The sequence below is a fragment of the Primulina eburnea genome, chromosome 11 (genome assembly GCF_022965805.1).
Source record: "Primulina eburnea isolate SZY01 chromosome 11, ASM2296580v1, whole genome shotgun sequence".
In the NCBI taxonomy this organism is placed as follows: Eukaryota; Viridiplantae; Streptophyta; class Magnoliopsida; order Lamiales; family Gesneriaceae; genus Primulina; species Primulina eburnea.
Window position 1 is genome coordinate 726,172 of NC_133111.1, and position 13,085 is coordinate 739,256.

General features: G+C 37.5%; 3 protein-coding genes across 4 annotated transcripts; all 3 read right to left on the reverse strand.

The window, feature by feature from the left end:
* Positions 1-68: 68 nt before the first annotated feature.
* LOC140805204 (zinc finger CCCH domain-containing protein 46) lies at positions 69-3,949 on the reverse strand. 2 transcript variants are annotated; one of them, XM_073161433.1, is made up of 10 exons: positions 3,829-3,949; positions 3,217-3,391; positions 2,938-3,035; positions 2,734-2,829; positions 2,522-2,615; positions 1,800-2,002; positions 1,579-1,685; positions 1,322-1,505; positions 1,125-1,203; positions 69-590 (listed from the first exon to the last, which is right to left on the reverse strand). In XM_073161433.1, the coding sequence occupies exons 1-10, from the start codon at positions 3,870-3,872 to the stop codon at positions 552-554; spliced, it is 1,119 nt and encodes a 372-aa protein (XP_073017534.1). In that variant the 5' UTR covers positions 3,873-3,949; the 3' UTR covers positions 69-551. The 2 variants fall into 2 exon arrangements, with proteins under 2 accessions (XP_073017534.1, XP_073017533.1); XM_073161432.1 differs by lacking the exon at positions 69-590 and adding an exon at positions 621-1,015.
* A 929-nt stretch (positions 3,950-4,878) lies between these two features.
* Positions 4,879-6,827, reverse strand: LOC140804947 (glucan endo-1,3-beta-glucosidase 8-like). Its single transcript, XM_073161112.1, has 2 exons — positions 6,228-6,827; positions 4,879-6,142 (listed from the first exon to the last, which is right to left on the reverse strand). The coding sequence occupies exons 1-2, from the start codon at positions 6,626-6,628 to the stop codon at positions 4,921-4,923; spliced, it is 1,623 nt and encodes a 540-aa protein (XP_073017213.1). The 5' UTR covers positions 6,629-6,827; the 3' UTR covers positions 4,879-4,920.
* Positions 6,828-7,815: 988 nt separating this feature from the next.
* Positions 7,816-9,513, reverse strand: LOC140805702 (glucan endo-1,3-beta-glucosidase 8-like). Its single transcript, XM_073161981.1, has 2 exons — positions 9,119-9,513; positions 7,816-9,037 (listed from the first exon to the last, which is right to left on the reverse strand). The coding sequence occupies exons 1-2, from the start codon at positions 9,472-9,474 to the stop codon at positions 7,837-7,839; spliced, it is 1,557 nt and encodes a 518-aa protein (XP_073018082.1). The 5' UTR covers positions 9,475-9,513; the 3' UTR covers positions 7,816-7,836.
* Between the last annotated feature and the right edge of the window lie 3,572 nt (positions 9,514-13,085).

Consider the following 13,085-nt stretch of genomic DNA (forward strand, 5'->3'; position numbering starts at 1 on the left):
CAATGAGTTAAACTAAAAAAATTGACATGAAGATTGACACTAAAGATTCCTTCACATGAAGACTGATGTCTAATTGGAGATGGGCTTCACAGTCTACATGTACAGGAGTGTCATTCCACGAATTTCTATATCAACTTTCTATTCTACCCCATCCAAGTTCTACCTTCTGATTATATAAGGCAATTTTCATTGTGGCGCAAGAATTATAAATTTTTCAATCTAAAAAACTAAAGAATTATAAATTTCCAAATGTGTATAGAGAAAAAGCTTAGTCAGTATACACTCTAATTGGATGTATATAAGATTCAGTACATGTGCTCCTCCATGTAATTGATGAAATGATGCAACCAAGAGCTAGCTTGTGGTGGTTTTAGACAACATTTCTCCAAGTTTCGGATTCGATCTGGATATTGCATATGATTCGAATTCACGGTTTGAATACCATGAATTCGAATCATAGAAATTGGGAATCCAATAAAGACCAATGTTCATGAAACTGCGGTGCAGGCATCAGTAGGACGATTCCATAGATTTCGTCCGATTAGCCACTTCTAGTAGATACAACTGCTAGGAGGCTCGTCTTCTGGAATCTGAAAGATAAAATGCAGCTATATATTAGGTCCGAAGTGAACACGGTGTTTATGGGTCAAGATGCATTGGAATTACCACGTACTATGCTTGATTTCAACCAAATTTTTTGGATGAAAATCATGCGCTCACAAAATGCTTGCATGGAGATCATAGCCATATTATATCCACAGTAATTTATTTACAAAACTTCCAGCAAAGGACTGTATATTTATTTATCCCACTTGTCATTCATCTCCTATTAAAGTATAAATGATTGATAAGTACCTCAACATAAACTTAGAAAAGATTCCTTGCAAAGTGTTATCTATCCAGATATATGGCACAAGAATAGCAATAAATTGTGCAAACATGATATCTGAAATGGTTGTCATCCCCTCTCTCTCTCCATGCATGTGATGTTGCCTTGTGCACCAAAATGTGTGCCCTATTTCAAATCTTTCTTGTTGATGTCTAATTTTAAATCCCTGATGAATCTCGCCAGAGCGAGAACATCTAAATTTAACCAATGTACAATACATAATTTGACTATTCACCTCTCCAGCATTCCATTTCCAGTCGGTCTTATTCCATATGCTATGATCAACATCAGTATTTTCCTTGAGAAGGTTATCACTGCACAAGAGTCGAGGGTTTTCAGTTGCAAAGAATATCACCCTTAAAAACCAAGAGGTGAATGTATAAGATTTCTCTTGTTTGCAAGCATAAAGTTAATACTGGTGGCATAACTTACTGGAAGCTTATGCTGGACTGTCCGGAGACAGATTTCATATTGCTATCACCCACATTTGCTATCTGTGATGATTTTGATGAAGTTGAAAATGGATTCCAGTTAGCATTCATTACACTGTCGCTGGCGGGAGCTGAACCGAAGGAACTTTGCACAGCTTGACGAGGAAATTGGTTGACAAAGGTTCCTAACACCAAAGAAACAAAATGGCCTCAGCCAGGGCACTACTTTACCAGGATAAAACTGCTCCAAATTGGTACCTGAATTGTCCAAAGGCATGTTGCTAGCCTGAAACATGCTAAATGGCTGACTGATGTTCCGCAGGGGACTTACTTGGCCAAAGGCATAATTAGGCGCACCAGCAGACCTAGACGTAGCATGACAACAAAGAATTTGGATGTAAGTCAAAGGACCTACAATCGATTGACAGTAGCAAAGTGTAAAGGATAATAACAAACTGATAGGAGGCCTCATTTCGGACCGTGTATTCAGCGATGCCTTCAATTGACTAAAACTTGACACCGAACGAGAAACGCTCATGTTGTCATTAGAAGCATTTGAACTAGTTCCAGCAAAAGTTCTTTGCGCGCTTGGTGTAGCATCAGATGATACCATGTAAGGTTTATGTACTAGGTTTTGAAATTCAACTAACTTGGAGTTCACTAAACTCTTCTCTCTGTCAATCTGTCTCATGATAAGAGTAGCAAATAGTTAGTAACGAAGCTAAGAAACATCACTCTCACCACATATAAATAGAGCTAATTCAAGAACAATGACAAGCTGGTTTTGGATTTTTCTACAATACTAGTAAAATGTAACTTTGTAAACATTTTAAAAGCTTCATCGAGAAATATTCTGAGGTGCAGCCACTTTTTTATTCTCCAGCTCAGCTCTTCTCTTCTATCAACATTCCTCGAAGTCAGACAAGTTCAAAATCTTATTCTCAATCACTTGAAATCCAAACCAGACCAGTATATTTGATGGAAAGAAGAGATAGCATTGCAATTTTTTTTGCTTTCGTATAAATACATCAAATATAGAAGTTGAATTATTTTTAATATGGACATATTTCACTTTGCTTAGCTATTGTCAGATTTTCTGATTTTGTTTTGGTCACTTTTAGAACTCTGGGACTATGTTAGCCTTGAGAAAAATTATCCTTCAGTGACAATATGACAACTCAACAAGTGGACATTGTCTTACAATAGAGTGCAAGCTCATTCCTCGCTTAGCATCATCATATGCTAATCCACGCAACTCTTCGTAGCTGATGTCACCCACAATGTCACAAGGTCCACTGCAGAAATAATTATCGCAATTATTTAATTGCAAACAGTTTTCAAAAGCTATTTTATCATGATTCATGTGACCCTAGCTTAGATATATTACACAAAATGAAATAAATCACGACATACTTTCTTCTGTGACCATAACAAGTAAGCTTCCATTGTGGCATCTCATTTTCAGAATCTTCCACCATCATCTGTTTGCAAGATTCAGGATTGTCGCACCTTCAAATGCAACAAACAAATAATCAACTAATTATGCATTAGTTACATGTACTTGAAACATTGAAGAATGAAACTTTGAAAAAGTGAATACATAGGAGAATCACTCACTTATGGTTTGCTGCCTGAGGCTGACCGTTGGATTGCCGTGACGCAGTGGCACCACTTGCGTTTCCAGAGGAGTCTCGGATCCACTTATTTTCAAAAGGCTGGTGCCAAAGAAACAATGAACTGACTGTGAATACATGCCAGATGTCAACGGACAACAATTTAGGTACCTTAAAATATAAAATTTATAGATAAGCTAGGTCCCTATTCGATAACAGTTATATGACGCCATCATAATTCTAAAAGGACAACACTAAGAAGCTACAATCTGAAGGAAAGAACCTTGAATTGATTTGGTTTGGATCCAAAATCATTTCTCCCTCCAGTATGACTATTGCTCTGAACACTGAAACCAAAAGGATTTGACGTCTGCTGTTGAACTCCAAATCCAAAAGGGTTGGTCTTTGATTGCTGTGGGGTAGCATGAATAAACTTACAGCTGTCTCCATATTGACAACTGCAAGGAACAACAGATAGCGCAGTTAACTATCATAGAAATCGCCAATTCTTCACAGCACATGATTAATGTGGCATTTTTCAAATTCTCTCTATTTGATGGGGGAAAAAGACCTCGAGTTTCGCAAATGAAACAAATCATGATCCAACCTAATTTCTAGCTAGCACGGAAGAAACAATCAATTCCCTCCATCGAAGAACAAAGGTAAAATTAGTTCATAAACATGAAGGTAGCCGCAAAGGGACTGAAAAATTATATAAATCACAAATCAAAAGGCTTCCACTTTGTTTCCAAACGTAAATTAGGATCTTGCTACATATATATTTTTTAAAAAAGACAAATTTTCGAAGATATTATAGAACACTCCAATCTTGCTGAATTGTGTTGGCTTCGCAGCAAAACGAAAAGTAGTTCATGTGAAAAACCGAAACGCTTACCTTCCACGCTGAAAATTCCTACACAGTTCTCGTCTCGGAGGCATGATTGTCAATTACGCCTTACCGAAAAAACACACAGAGAAATAGCGAAGTAAAAACCGAACGTCAACCGATGATTTGGATCCGGTCTAAGCACGTGTCTATTTATGTATTAAATAGTTTAGAAAATTAAATTTATGTTTAAAAATAATTAAGACATTTTATTTGAAAAAATAAATTAGCTGAAACCTAAGTTTGCTCTGATAGATTTTAATTATTGATGGTTTGGTTTGGTTTGGTTTGGTTGCATTGCAAATTTGGTAAAATTATTTTGATTCGAGTTTTTATCAAAATATGTCTTTAATGTTTAATACAACAACAAACATCTCTTTATTTTTCTAAATATTAAATTAAATTTGATCGTCTACTCATTATTGAAGGACATCTTAATAAAAATACTATAAAATACATAATCATAATATAACACAAATTTAAACGGCCAATAAAAATTTCATGTATATGATATATATACAAAAACTTTTGTGAAACAGTCTCACGACTCAATTTTTTGAGACGAATCTCTTATTTTGGTCATCCATGAAAAACTATTAATTTTTATGTCAAAATTGAGCTCATAGATAAAATACATCGTCTCACAAAAGACATGTTAATATACATGCACACATGTATGAAGGAAACGGACAAATATAGCCTTTAAGGAACTGTGAGCGTTCAAGTTGATTGAGTAAATGAGCGTTTGATAAATTATCAAATTTAGATTCCTCGTACAAACACTTTCTCAAGTAAGCTTGTCATACAAAACTAGCTTGCTTAATATTGTTTACATGTTCCAGTGAACATCAAAAGATATAGTGACGGCGAGTTTCAAAATAAATATTAGTTATTTCTATAGCAAATTTAAATCCATATATAAATTTTTGTTTATTTTCGCTTCGATTTTTGCCATAGTTTTCCGTTTTAAACACTAAATACTAGTATTCTTAGATTAGAACGAGAAACTAGAAAAGATATGAAAATTCTTCGAATTAATTTTGTTTAGTTTCAGATGTTTTAGATTGGTCTATTCACAGTACAAAGCAAGTGCATTTTAGTTTAGTTTAGGGACAAGATAGGTTGCCAATATATAATCAATAATGGCAAGAAGATAAGAATGGTGAATTGCAAAACCATATTCCCTCGTGGGACAGACGCTGCTGCTGGATAATACTCTTCCGGATCATCTGAAGTGGACCTTTCTCCTAAAAACTCATCCAGCCTTTGTTTTCTCTCCGCGGCAATGATCTCGATCGGAAAACTGCAGCGACCATCCGAAGGATCTTTGTAAACTATCTCGCCAAATCCTTTCATGTAGCAGATATCGGTTTGATTCGTCACTGTTGTCTGAAAATACCTGTTGAACGCATACGAGACCTTCTGTTTGTAATCAAGGTGGCTGCAAGAACCTCCTTCTTTCAAAGTAGAACAGTCAGCCAAGTTGCAGCACTTGTCTACCTCACCACTCACCGTCTTGTTGTCCCTCATGTCCCCGTTGAAAATGCACCATCTTGTAGGCATGTATGTGAATCCCCTAGCGATGCTGGGCCATATTTCGCGGCCTTTTCCAGTAAAATCAATCCTGAATTTTGGCTCCCCATTGAACTGGTAGATCCCCCAGTGCCGCTGGAACGGTCCCCAGTCGAGGCTCAACTTGTTCTCATCGGACAGACTATGTAAAAACACATCGACATTCAGTCCAGGCTTTAACGGCGTTCCTCTGGTGCTGGCTATGTAAGGCAAGAGGGATCCGTAGAAACGTTCGGCGTTGGGTACCGTACCCACCTGGAGCGCGTCTGTTGGCCAGCCTATCTGGGTCACAACGAGTTTCATGTCGTCAAACCCAGATTTCTTCATTGCCCATAGGAACGAATCATACAAGAATTCGAACGCATTATCATAGACCAGACCATTATTGTCCCTAACAATGTAGCTTGACTTTTTATCCATGAATGCAAAGTTGATGTCCAAATTGTTTTCTTGGACATATTGCAATGGTGACAAGTTCAACATTACGGGAGCCTTGTTCTTTTGCAGGAGGCGAAGGTAAGCGGTCATCATGTCCGTATATTGGGGAAGAAACTCGGCCTCTGATGGCTTCAGAGTCGTATTCAGATGTACATTTAACATATCGGTATACTGAGGGGTTGATACCTTGATTTCCATTCCATAGTTTCGTACGTTGATTGCGTTTTGCACCATCTCCTGTATCCCCACAGAATTTTCATGTGTTTTGTCTGCGAAGGAGACCGAAAATGGTTCGTTACCCACAATCACATACCTGCAAATTTAAAATTAAAAAGAGATTGTACGTCAAAGGTCTCAAGCAATTAATTAATACATGGCAATTATACATATACACACACCTCATGTCGATTCTTTGTTTGAAGGTGGTGATCCAGTTGTCGACCCACTGCAACGCATTCTCGGTGGTATTAACTTTGTAGAAATGATCATTGGGGATTGAGATGGAGACAGCGAGCTGGCCGCGGGTGCCGGTGAAGGCTTCGAGCACGTTTCCGGACGGATTGAAAATCCTGACTTCTTTGATCTCATTCTGCAACAACAAATCCACCACCATGGATGGCATCATTTTCTGGGAACTTGTCCTACCCCAATTTATCCCTATTCTACCTCCCTCTGCCAATTCTATCATGTCAACCCACATTATAATATGCATATGCATCATCAACATAATAACACAACAAGAGCCTCTCGTCATATTCATCTTCATCTTCTGGAAGATATGAATATGACGATGGTACATGGAATGTACTGGAGCTCTGTTTTAGGTCAAAGAAATATTCCGACCGAATATATGATGGATGCATAGTTTCAAGCATAAACATAAACATAAACTCCCCCTTGTTTACCGGAATTATTTTATGCCTAGAATTTTAGCACTCAGTGAAAAATAGGTTTCTTAAATATATTTAATTCGATAGGCCAAATATTAGTTATAACTTATTAATCGATCAACACTAACTCCGATGGTTGGAAAACCGTACATGAAGATAAAATAAATATAAGCAACGATATACACAAAAGTTAAATTAAATAAATATCAATAATAACGAACTATATAGATACTTGTAGCACACCTCTAATTAAATAATAAAAAGATAAAACCATTTAAATCAATTATTATTTGATTAAGTAACCACGGAAACTATAGGAAGATATAAACCTCTAAATATCCCTAATAACAAACTGTATAGATATGAAATAAATATAACTTGTTATTTTGTAATAGCTGATTTGGCTTAATTTCAGTGTTTTAAAAATCCCCGTCTAGGTGGTAGACGGTCGCCTGCTGCCCTTCCAAATTAATCGGTCGCCTAGGCGGTTTTATATATTTTCAGAAATCAAAATAATAAAATTAAAATCTTCACTCCAATTTAAGTTTGAAAAGTAAACACTAAATACAGCAGAAGGAAAAAAAAAACCTGCAACGAGAAACAAGGAACAACTAGAAAAAACGAAGGGTTTCTTGTTGTCCGCCGCCCTCACTCCCGTCAGTCAAGTCCTCCAGAGTCTTCCAGTGGTGAGTTGTGTGTTAGGTTTTTTAATTTTATGGCTCAATAATTTTGTTTTGAATCATTTGATGATACTTTAGAGATAATGAATTCATGAAGAGGGGAGACATTTAACAAAATATCGAGGAAAAAAATTAGAAAGGATTAATTAACACCAAATTAGTATATCACCATCAATTTCAAAGTTTATAAGAATAAAAAAAACATAATATTTATAATATCTAAAAGATTTCAATTTCAAAAAACCGTCTAAACGTCGTTTAAGCCCCGTCTAAACACTAGGCGATAGATAGCCACCCGCCTACCAATTTTTGAAACACTTTTTTTTTAAAGATAATTTTTGAAACACTTAATTTAATGAAATCGGTTTTATTTCAAAAAATAAAAAAATAACAGCACAAAGCAAGTGCATTTTAGTTTAGTTTAGGGACAAGTTAGGTTACCAATATATAATCAATAATGGCAAAAAGATAAGAATGGTGAATTGCAAAACCATATCCCCCCGTGGGACAGACGCTGCTGCTGGATAATACTCTTCTGGATCATCTGAAGTGGACCTTTCTCCTAAAAACTCATCCAGCCTTTGTTTTCTCTCCGCGGCAATGATCTCGATCGGAAAACTGCAGCGACCATCTGAAGGATCTTTGTAAACCACATGGCCAAATCCTTTCATGTAGCAGATATCGGTTTGATTCGTCACCCTTGTCTGAAAATACCTGTTGAATGCATACGAGACCTTCTGTTTGTAATCAAGGTGGCTGCAAGAACCTCCTTCTTCCAAGCTAGAACAGTCAGCCAAGTTGCAGCACTTGTCTACCTCACCACTCACCGTCTTGTTGTCCCTCATGTCCCCGTTGAAAACGCACCATCTTGTAGGCATGTACGTGAATCCCCTAGCGATGCTGGGCCATATTTCGCGTCCCTGTCCTGTAAAATCAATCCTGAATTTGGGCTCCCCGTTAAACTGGTAGATCCCCCAGTGCCGCTGGAAGGGTCCCCAGTCGAGGGTCACCTTGTTCTCATCAGATAGACTATGTAAAAACACATCGATATTCAGTCCGGGCTTTAACGGCGTCCCTCTGTTGCTGGATATATAAGGCAAGAAGGATGCGTAGAAACGTTCAGCGTTGGTTACCGTACCCACCTGGAGCGCGTCTGTTGGCCAACCTATCTGGGTCACAACGAGTTTCATGTCGTCAAACCCAGATTTCTTCATTGCCCACAGGAACGAATCATACAAGAATTCGAAGGCATTGTCATAGACCAGACCATTATTATCCCTAACAATGTAGCTTGACTTTTTGTCCATGAATGCAAAGTTGATGTCCAAATTGTTTTCTTGGACGTACTGCAATGGTGACAAGTTCAACATTACGGGAGCCTTGTTCTTTTGCAGGAGGCGAAGGTAATCGGTCATCATGTCCGTATACTGGGGAAGAAACTCGGCCTCTGATGGCTTCAGAGTCGTATTCAAATGTGTATTTATCATATCGGTATACTGAGGGGTTGATACCTTGATTTCCATTCCATAGCCTCGCGCGTTGACTGCGTCTTGCACCATCTTCAGTATCCCCGCATTATTTTCACGTGTTTTGTTTACGAAAGAGATCGAAAAGGGGTCGGTACCCACAATCACATACCTGCAAATTAAATTAAAAAGAGACTGTACATCAAAGGTTTCAAGCAATTAATTAATACATGATAAAAAAATATATATACACCTCATGTTGATTCTTTGTTTGAAGGTGGTGATCCAGTTGTCGACCCACTGCAACGCATTCTCGGTGGTATTAACTTTATAGAAATGATCATTGGGGATTGAGATGGAGACAGCGAGCTGGCCACGGGTTCCCGTGAAGGCTTCGAGCACGTTTCCGGCGGGATTGAAAATCCTGACTTCTTTGATCTCATTCTGCAACAACAAATCCACCACCATGGATGGCATCATTTTCTGGTAACTTACCCTGCCCCAATTTATCCCTATTCTACCTCCCTCTGCCAATACTATCATGTCAACCCACATTATAACATGCATTTGCATCATCAACATAATAACGCAGCTAGAGCCTCTCGTCATCTTCCTCCGATATTAACTAATCTCATATTCTTGATTTAATTCCACGTGCCAAGGTGACGAGTATATGATGGATGCATGCATTCCAGGTTTCTTTTCATGTGAGATACAGAAACAAAAACGATGTACACCATACAAAAATTAACAAGTGCGTGTGCATATAATCAGACATTCTTCTCCGACAATAAATAATTACAGCACAACGTTTACTTTGACTGAGAATTAATAAGGCCGTGATTTTCGTTAGGGTTTTTATCGGTAGTGTTGGTTTTACGCGTTTTATTTTGTTTTTTCTTTTTTTAGAAATATATAATGTGATGCCTAAACATTTTTACTTCAATTTTTTTTATAAAATCTTTAAATATAAAGTGTAAATGAATTAAACCAATAATAACATAAACTAACAAAATCACTACATAACTATATGATCGAATTTGATTCTTAAAGAGTTGAAAAGAATATGTGGAAACTTAAACTTTCTCAAGGGGATAGTCTAACGATCACAAATAATCACACCGGCAAACAGTTGTGGGAATACGATCCAAATAATGGAACTGATGAAGAACGAGCTCTTGTTGAAAATGCTCGTAAGGAGTTCTATGAAAACCGCTACAAGACCAAACACAGTTCCGATCTTCTCATGTGAATTCAGGTGCAAGTTATACTTCATTATTTGGCTTGTAATGACAGAATTGGTTCCATGTAAAATTGAAAATGTCTCGATCGGGTATTAATCATTTTGATTGAATTTTGCTAAGAATAATCCATGCAAGATAGAGTTACCCCAAGTGAAAGTAGAAGTATAGATAACTGAGGAAGCAATTGTGAACACGTTGAAGAAGGTTTTAAGATTTTACTCCACACTTCAAGCCGAAAATGGGCACAGGCCTAGTGATTACGGCGTCCTTTGTTTCTTCTTCCTTGCATGGTAAGAATGATCTTTCAACTTCATTGAAGGTGGATCAAATAAAGAAGTCTTTGAAAAGGACTTAATCCCTCATCACATGTTATAGTCATGTTCATTGTGGAAGCGTTAAACACAATCTTGCCAAAGGAACTCCGCTATATCTATAATCATCAAGTAATAATACTTGGTTCTAGTTTAATATATATCAAGAAATCTGCATCATTTGTTGCCAATTTATAACTCCAGAATGTTGATAGAGGGTGGGGCCTGCACATAGAAGGACACAGCACCATGTTTAGTACTGTCCATTTCTTTATTTGGATTGTGAAGATTAGAGAAAACGGTTCGGGAAATTTTAGAGCTTGGTATCGTCGTAGTCGTAAAGGAGGGTGGGCCTTTTCTACCGAAGATAGTGGATGGCAAGCAATAGATTGTACAATAGAAAGATTAAAGGTGCTTTCATTGATGTAAGTTGAATTTTTAATAAACTAAAGTAGAGTTTGATGATTTATTTGTTTCTTGTTTACAAGCAGGCAACCATTTTATTGTCACAGCTTCCATCCGAGATTGTTGGACGAGCAATGGAATCAAATAAACTTTATGATGCAGTTGATTTGATCTTATCCCTTCAGGTGGCATCCCTTTATTACAATCAAGCAAACTGTGGGAGTTTCACACACTACAACAAAAAAGCTAAACGACAACAGATCCGTTGTCATAGGTAATATAAAACTGTTGTAATTGACAGTATTGTCGAAAGTACGTTCAACGACAACAGTTTAAAATTGTTGTCGTAGCTGTCATATCGCGACGGTTTTTGAAAAACCGTCACTAATTAGCAGCTATTCGGATGGAAAGATACTGAGGACGAGTCATAAGAGCTTATAACCAGTGAGTTCAACCCCGAGAATTTCAAGTAGGTGATCTAATCTTAAAGAAGGCCAAACCATCCGGGGATGTGGGAAAGTTGGAAGCCATATTGGAAGGACCTTAGAAAGTGAAGTGAAGACTTAGCTCAGGAGCCTTGTACTTAGAAGATGACCAAGGTCGTTATTTGAAAAGACCTTGGAATGCTTTTCATCTGAAAAATATTCTGCTTCAATTGTTTCCGTTGAAATATTAATGAAATTTATCTCTATCTCATCAAGATTTTGTAAAGTGATCCATTAAACCCGAGAGGCATGGGACCTTGGTATTTTATCTAAAGGTGTGAGGCATGAGGCCCCGGTAATCTATTAAACCTGGGAGGCATAAAGCCTCGGTATTTTATCTAAACCCGGGAGGCATGAGACCCCGGTAATCTATTAAACCCGGGAGGCATGAGGCCCTGGTAATCTATTAAACTCGGGAGGCATGAGGCCCCAGTATTTTATCTAAACCTAGGTGGCATGAAGCCCCGATCATTCATTCAAATCCCGGTTATTTCTCATACTCAGCAAAATTTTGAAAGGATTATGCATCACTTGTCATTTCGAGATGAACCAGTTTTCAAAAGTTCATATTCGAGTTATTACGAAGAAATATTTTGATCAATAAAATAGGACAAAATTAAAAGAAGAAACAACTTCATTTACATTAAAAAGAAAATTACAAAAGCCTAGGGCCAAGAAAACAGAAGAGAATGCAATCCTATTCCACAATCTCAGGGTCTTTAGACTCGATATTTTGGGCATCTTCATCTCCCGTCTCTATTGCTGGAGCATTCTTCTCTCCATCATTTGCATCGCCTTTGGGCTAGGAATCGATGGCCCAATCAAAATCTGAGAAGCCTTCTTTGTCCTTTGGAATGAGTTCGGCTTCTTCGAATTGATCCCGACATTTATTAAAGCTCGTCTTGAAGAAAGAGTATGCCTTGTCCTCAACTACCACCTTGAATTCAGGAGACTGGAAGAAGGAAGTTCGCCATTCTTCCTGGGATTGCTCAGAGAGGATTTAGCATCCATGGCCCGGGTTTGCTGACCTTCCAGTTCACTCGCCAAGGAATGATATTTTACTCCAAGATGGAGATCTATTCCTCGAGTAAAGCTTCCCGGGCACAGGTGGCATTAGGGGTGGGCAACGGCCGGTTCGGTCCGGTTTTACTCTACAATGGTTCGGTTTTTCGGTTTTCGGTTTTGAATATCTCTAGTCCAAAACCGAACCATTTTATTATGGTTCGGTTCGGTTTTTTTGTAGTTCGGTTCGGTTTATACGGCCGGTTATATTCGGTTAGCTAAAATTTGTTACGAAATAAAATTATACGTCACTTTATGTTTTTAAAATCTAAATCATAGTATTTTTCAAACATTTAATTTGTGGGACTTAATTTTTTATATAAAAAATTAAAGAAATATATACAGAAAAAAAAAGAAAACATCGACTGGTGAGTGGTGAGAAAGAAGAAAAAACATTCGGATTGAAAATTGAGAGTTAATGATACTAAGTTCTTAAATCTTAATAGGCTCATTATACATAAAAAGTCTTATACTAAACAATAATATGACCCATTATACATAAAAACTTTATACTTAACAATAATATGGCCGGTTCGGTTTTTCGGTTTTTTCGGGGATGAAAACCGAAAACCGAACCGAAAAACCGAATTTCATAAATTTTGAAACCATAACCGACCGAAAAAATCGATAAAACCGAACCATTTAAACCGAATTATTCGGTTCGGTCGGTTTTTTCGGTTTTTCGGGTTTTATGCCCACCCCTAGGTGGCATC

Bases quoted from the DNA above. Each gene is read 5' to 3' on its own strand.
- LOC140804947 (XM_073161112.1), bottom strand. From the start codon at position 6,628: ATGTACCATCGTCATATTCATATCTTCCAGAAGATGAAGATGAATATG. The intron at 6,143-6,227 runs GTGTGTGTATAT...TTAAATTTGCAG, and splicing joins AAACAAAGAATCGACATGAG to GTATGTGATTGTGGGTAACG.
- LOC140805702 (XM_073161981.1), bottom strand. From the start codon at position 9,474: ATGACGAGAGGCTCTAGCTGCGTTATTATGTTGATGATGCAAATGCAT. The intron at 9,038-9,118 runs GTGTATATATAT...TTTAATTTGCAG, and splicing joins AAACAAAGAATCAACATGAG to GTATGTGATTGTGGGTACCG.
- LOC140805204 (XM_073161432.1), bottom strand. From the start codon at position 3,872: ATGCCTCCGAGACGAGAACTGTGTAGGAATTTTCAGCGTGGAAG. The intron at 3,392-3,828 runs GTAAGCGTTTCG...TGTTCCTTGCAG, and splicing joins AGGAATTTTCAGCGTGGAAG to TTGTCAATATGGAGACAGCT. The intron at 2,616-2,733 runs GTATGTCGTGAT...TTATTTCTGCAG, and splicing joins TGTTATGGTCACAGAAGAAA to TGGACCTTGTGACATTGTGG.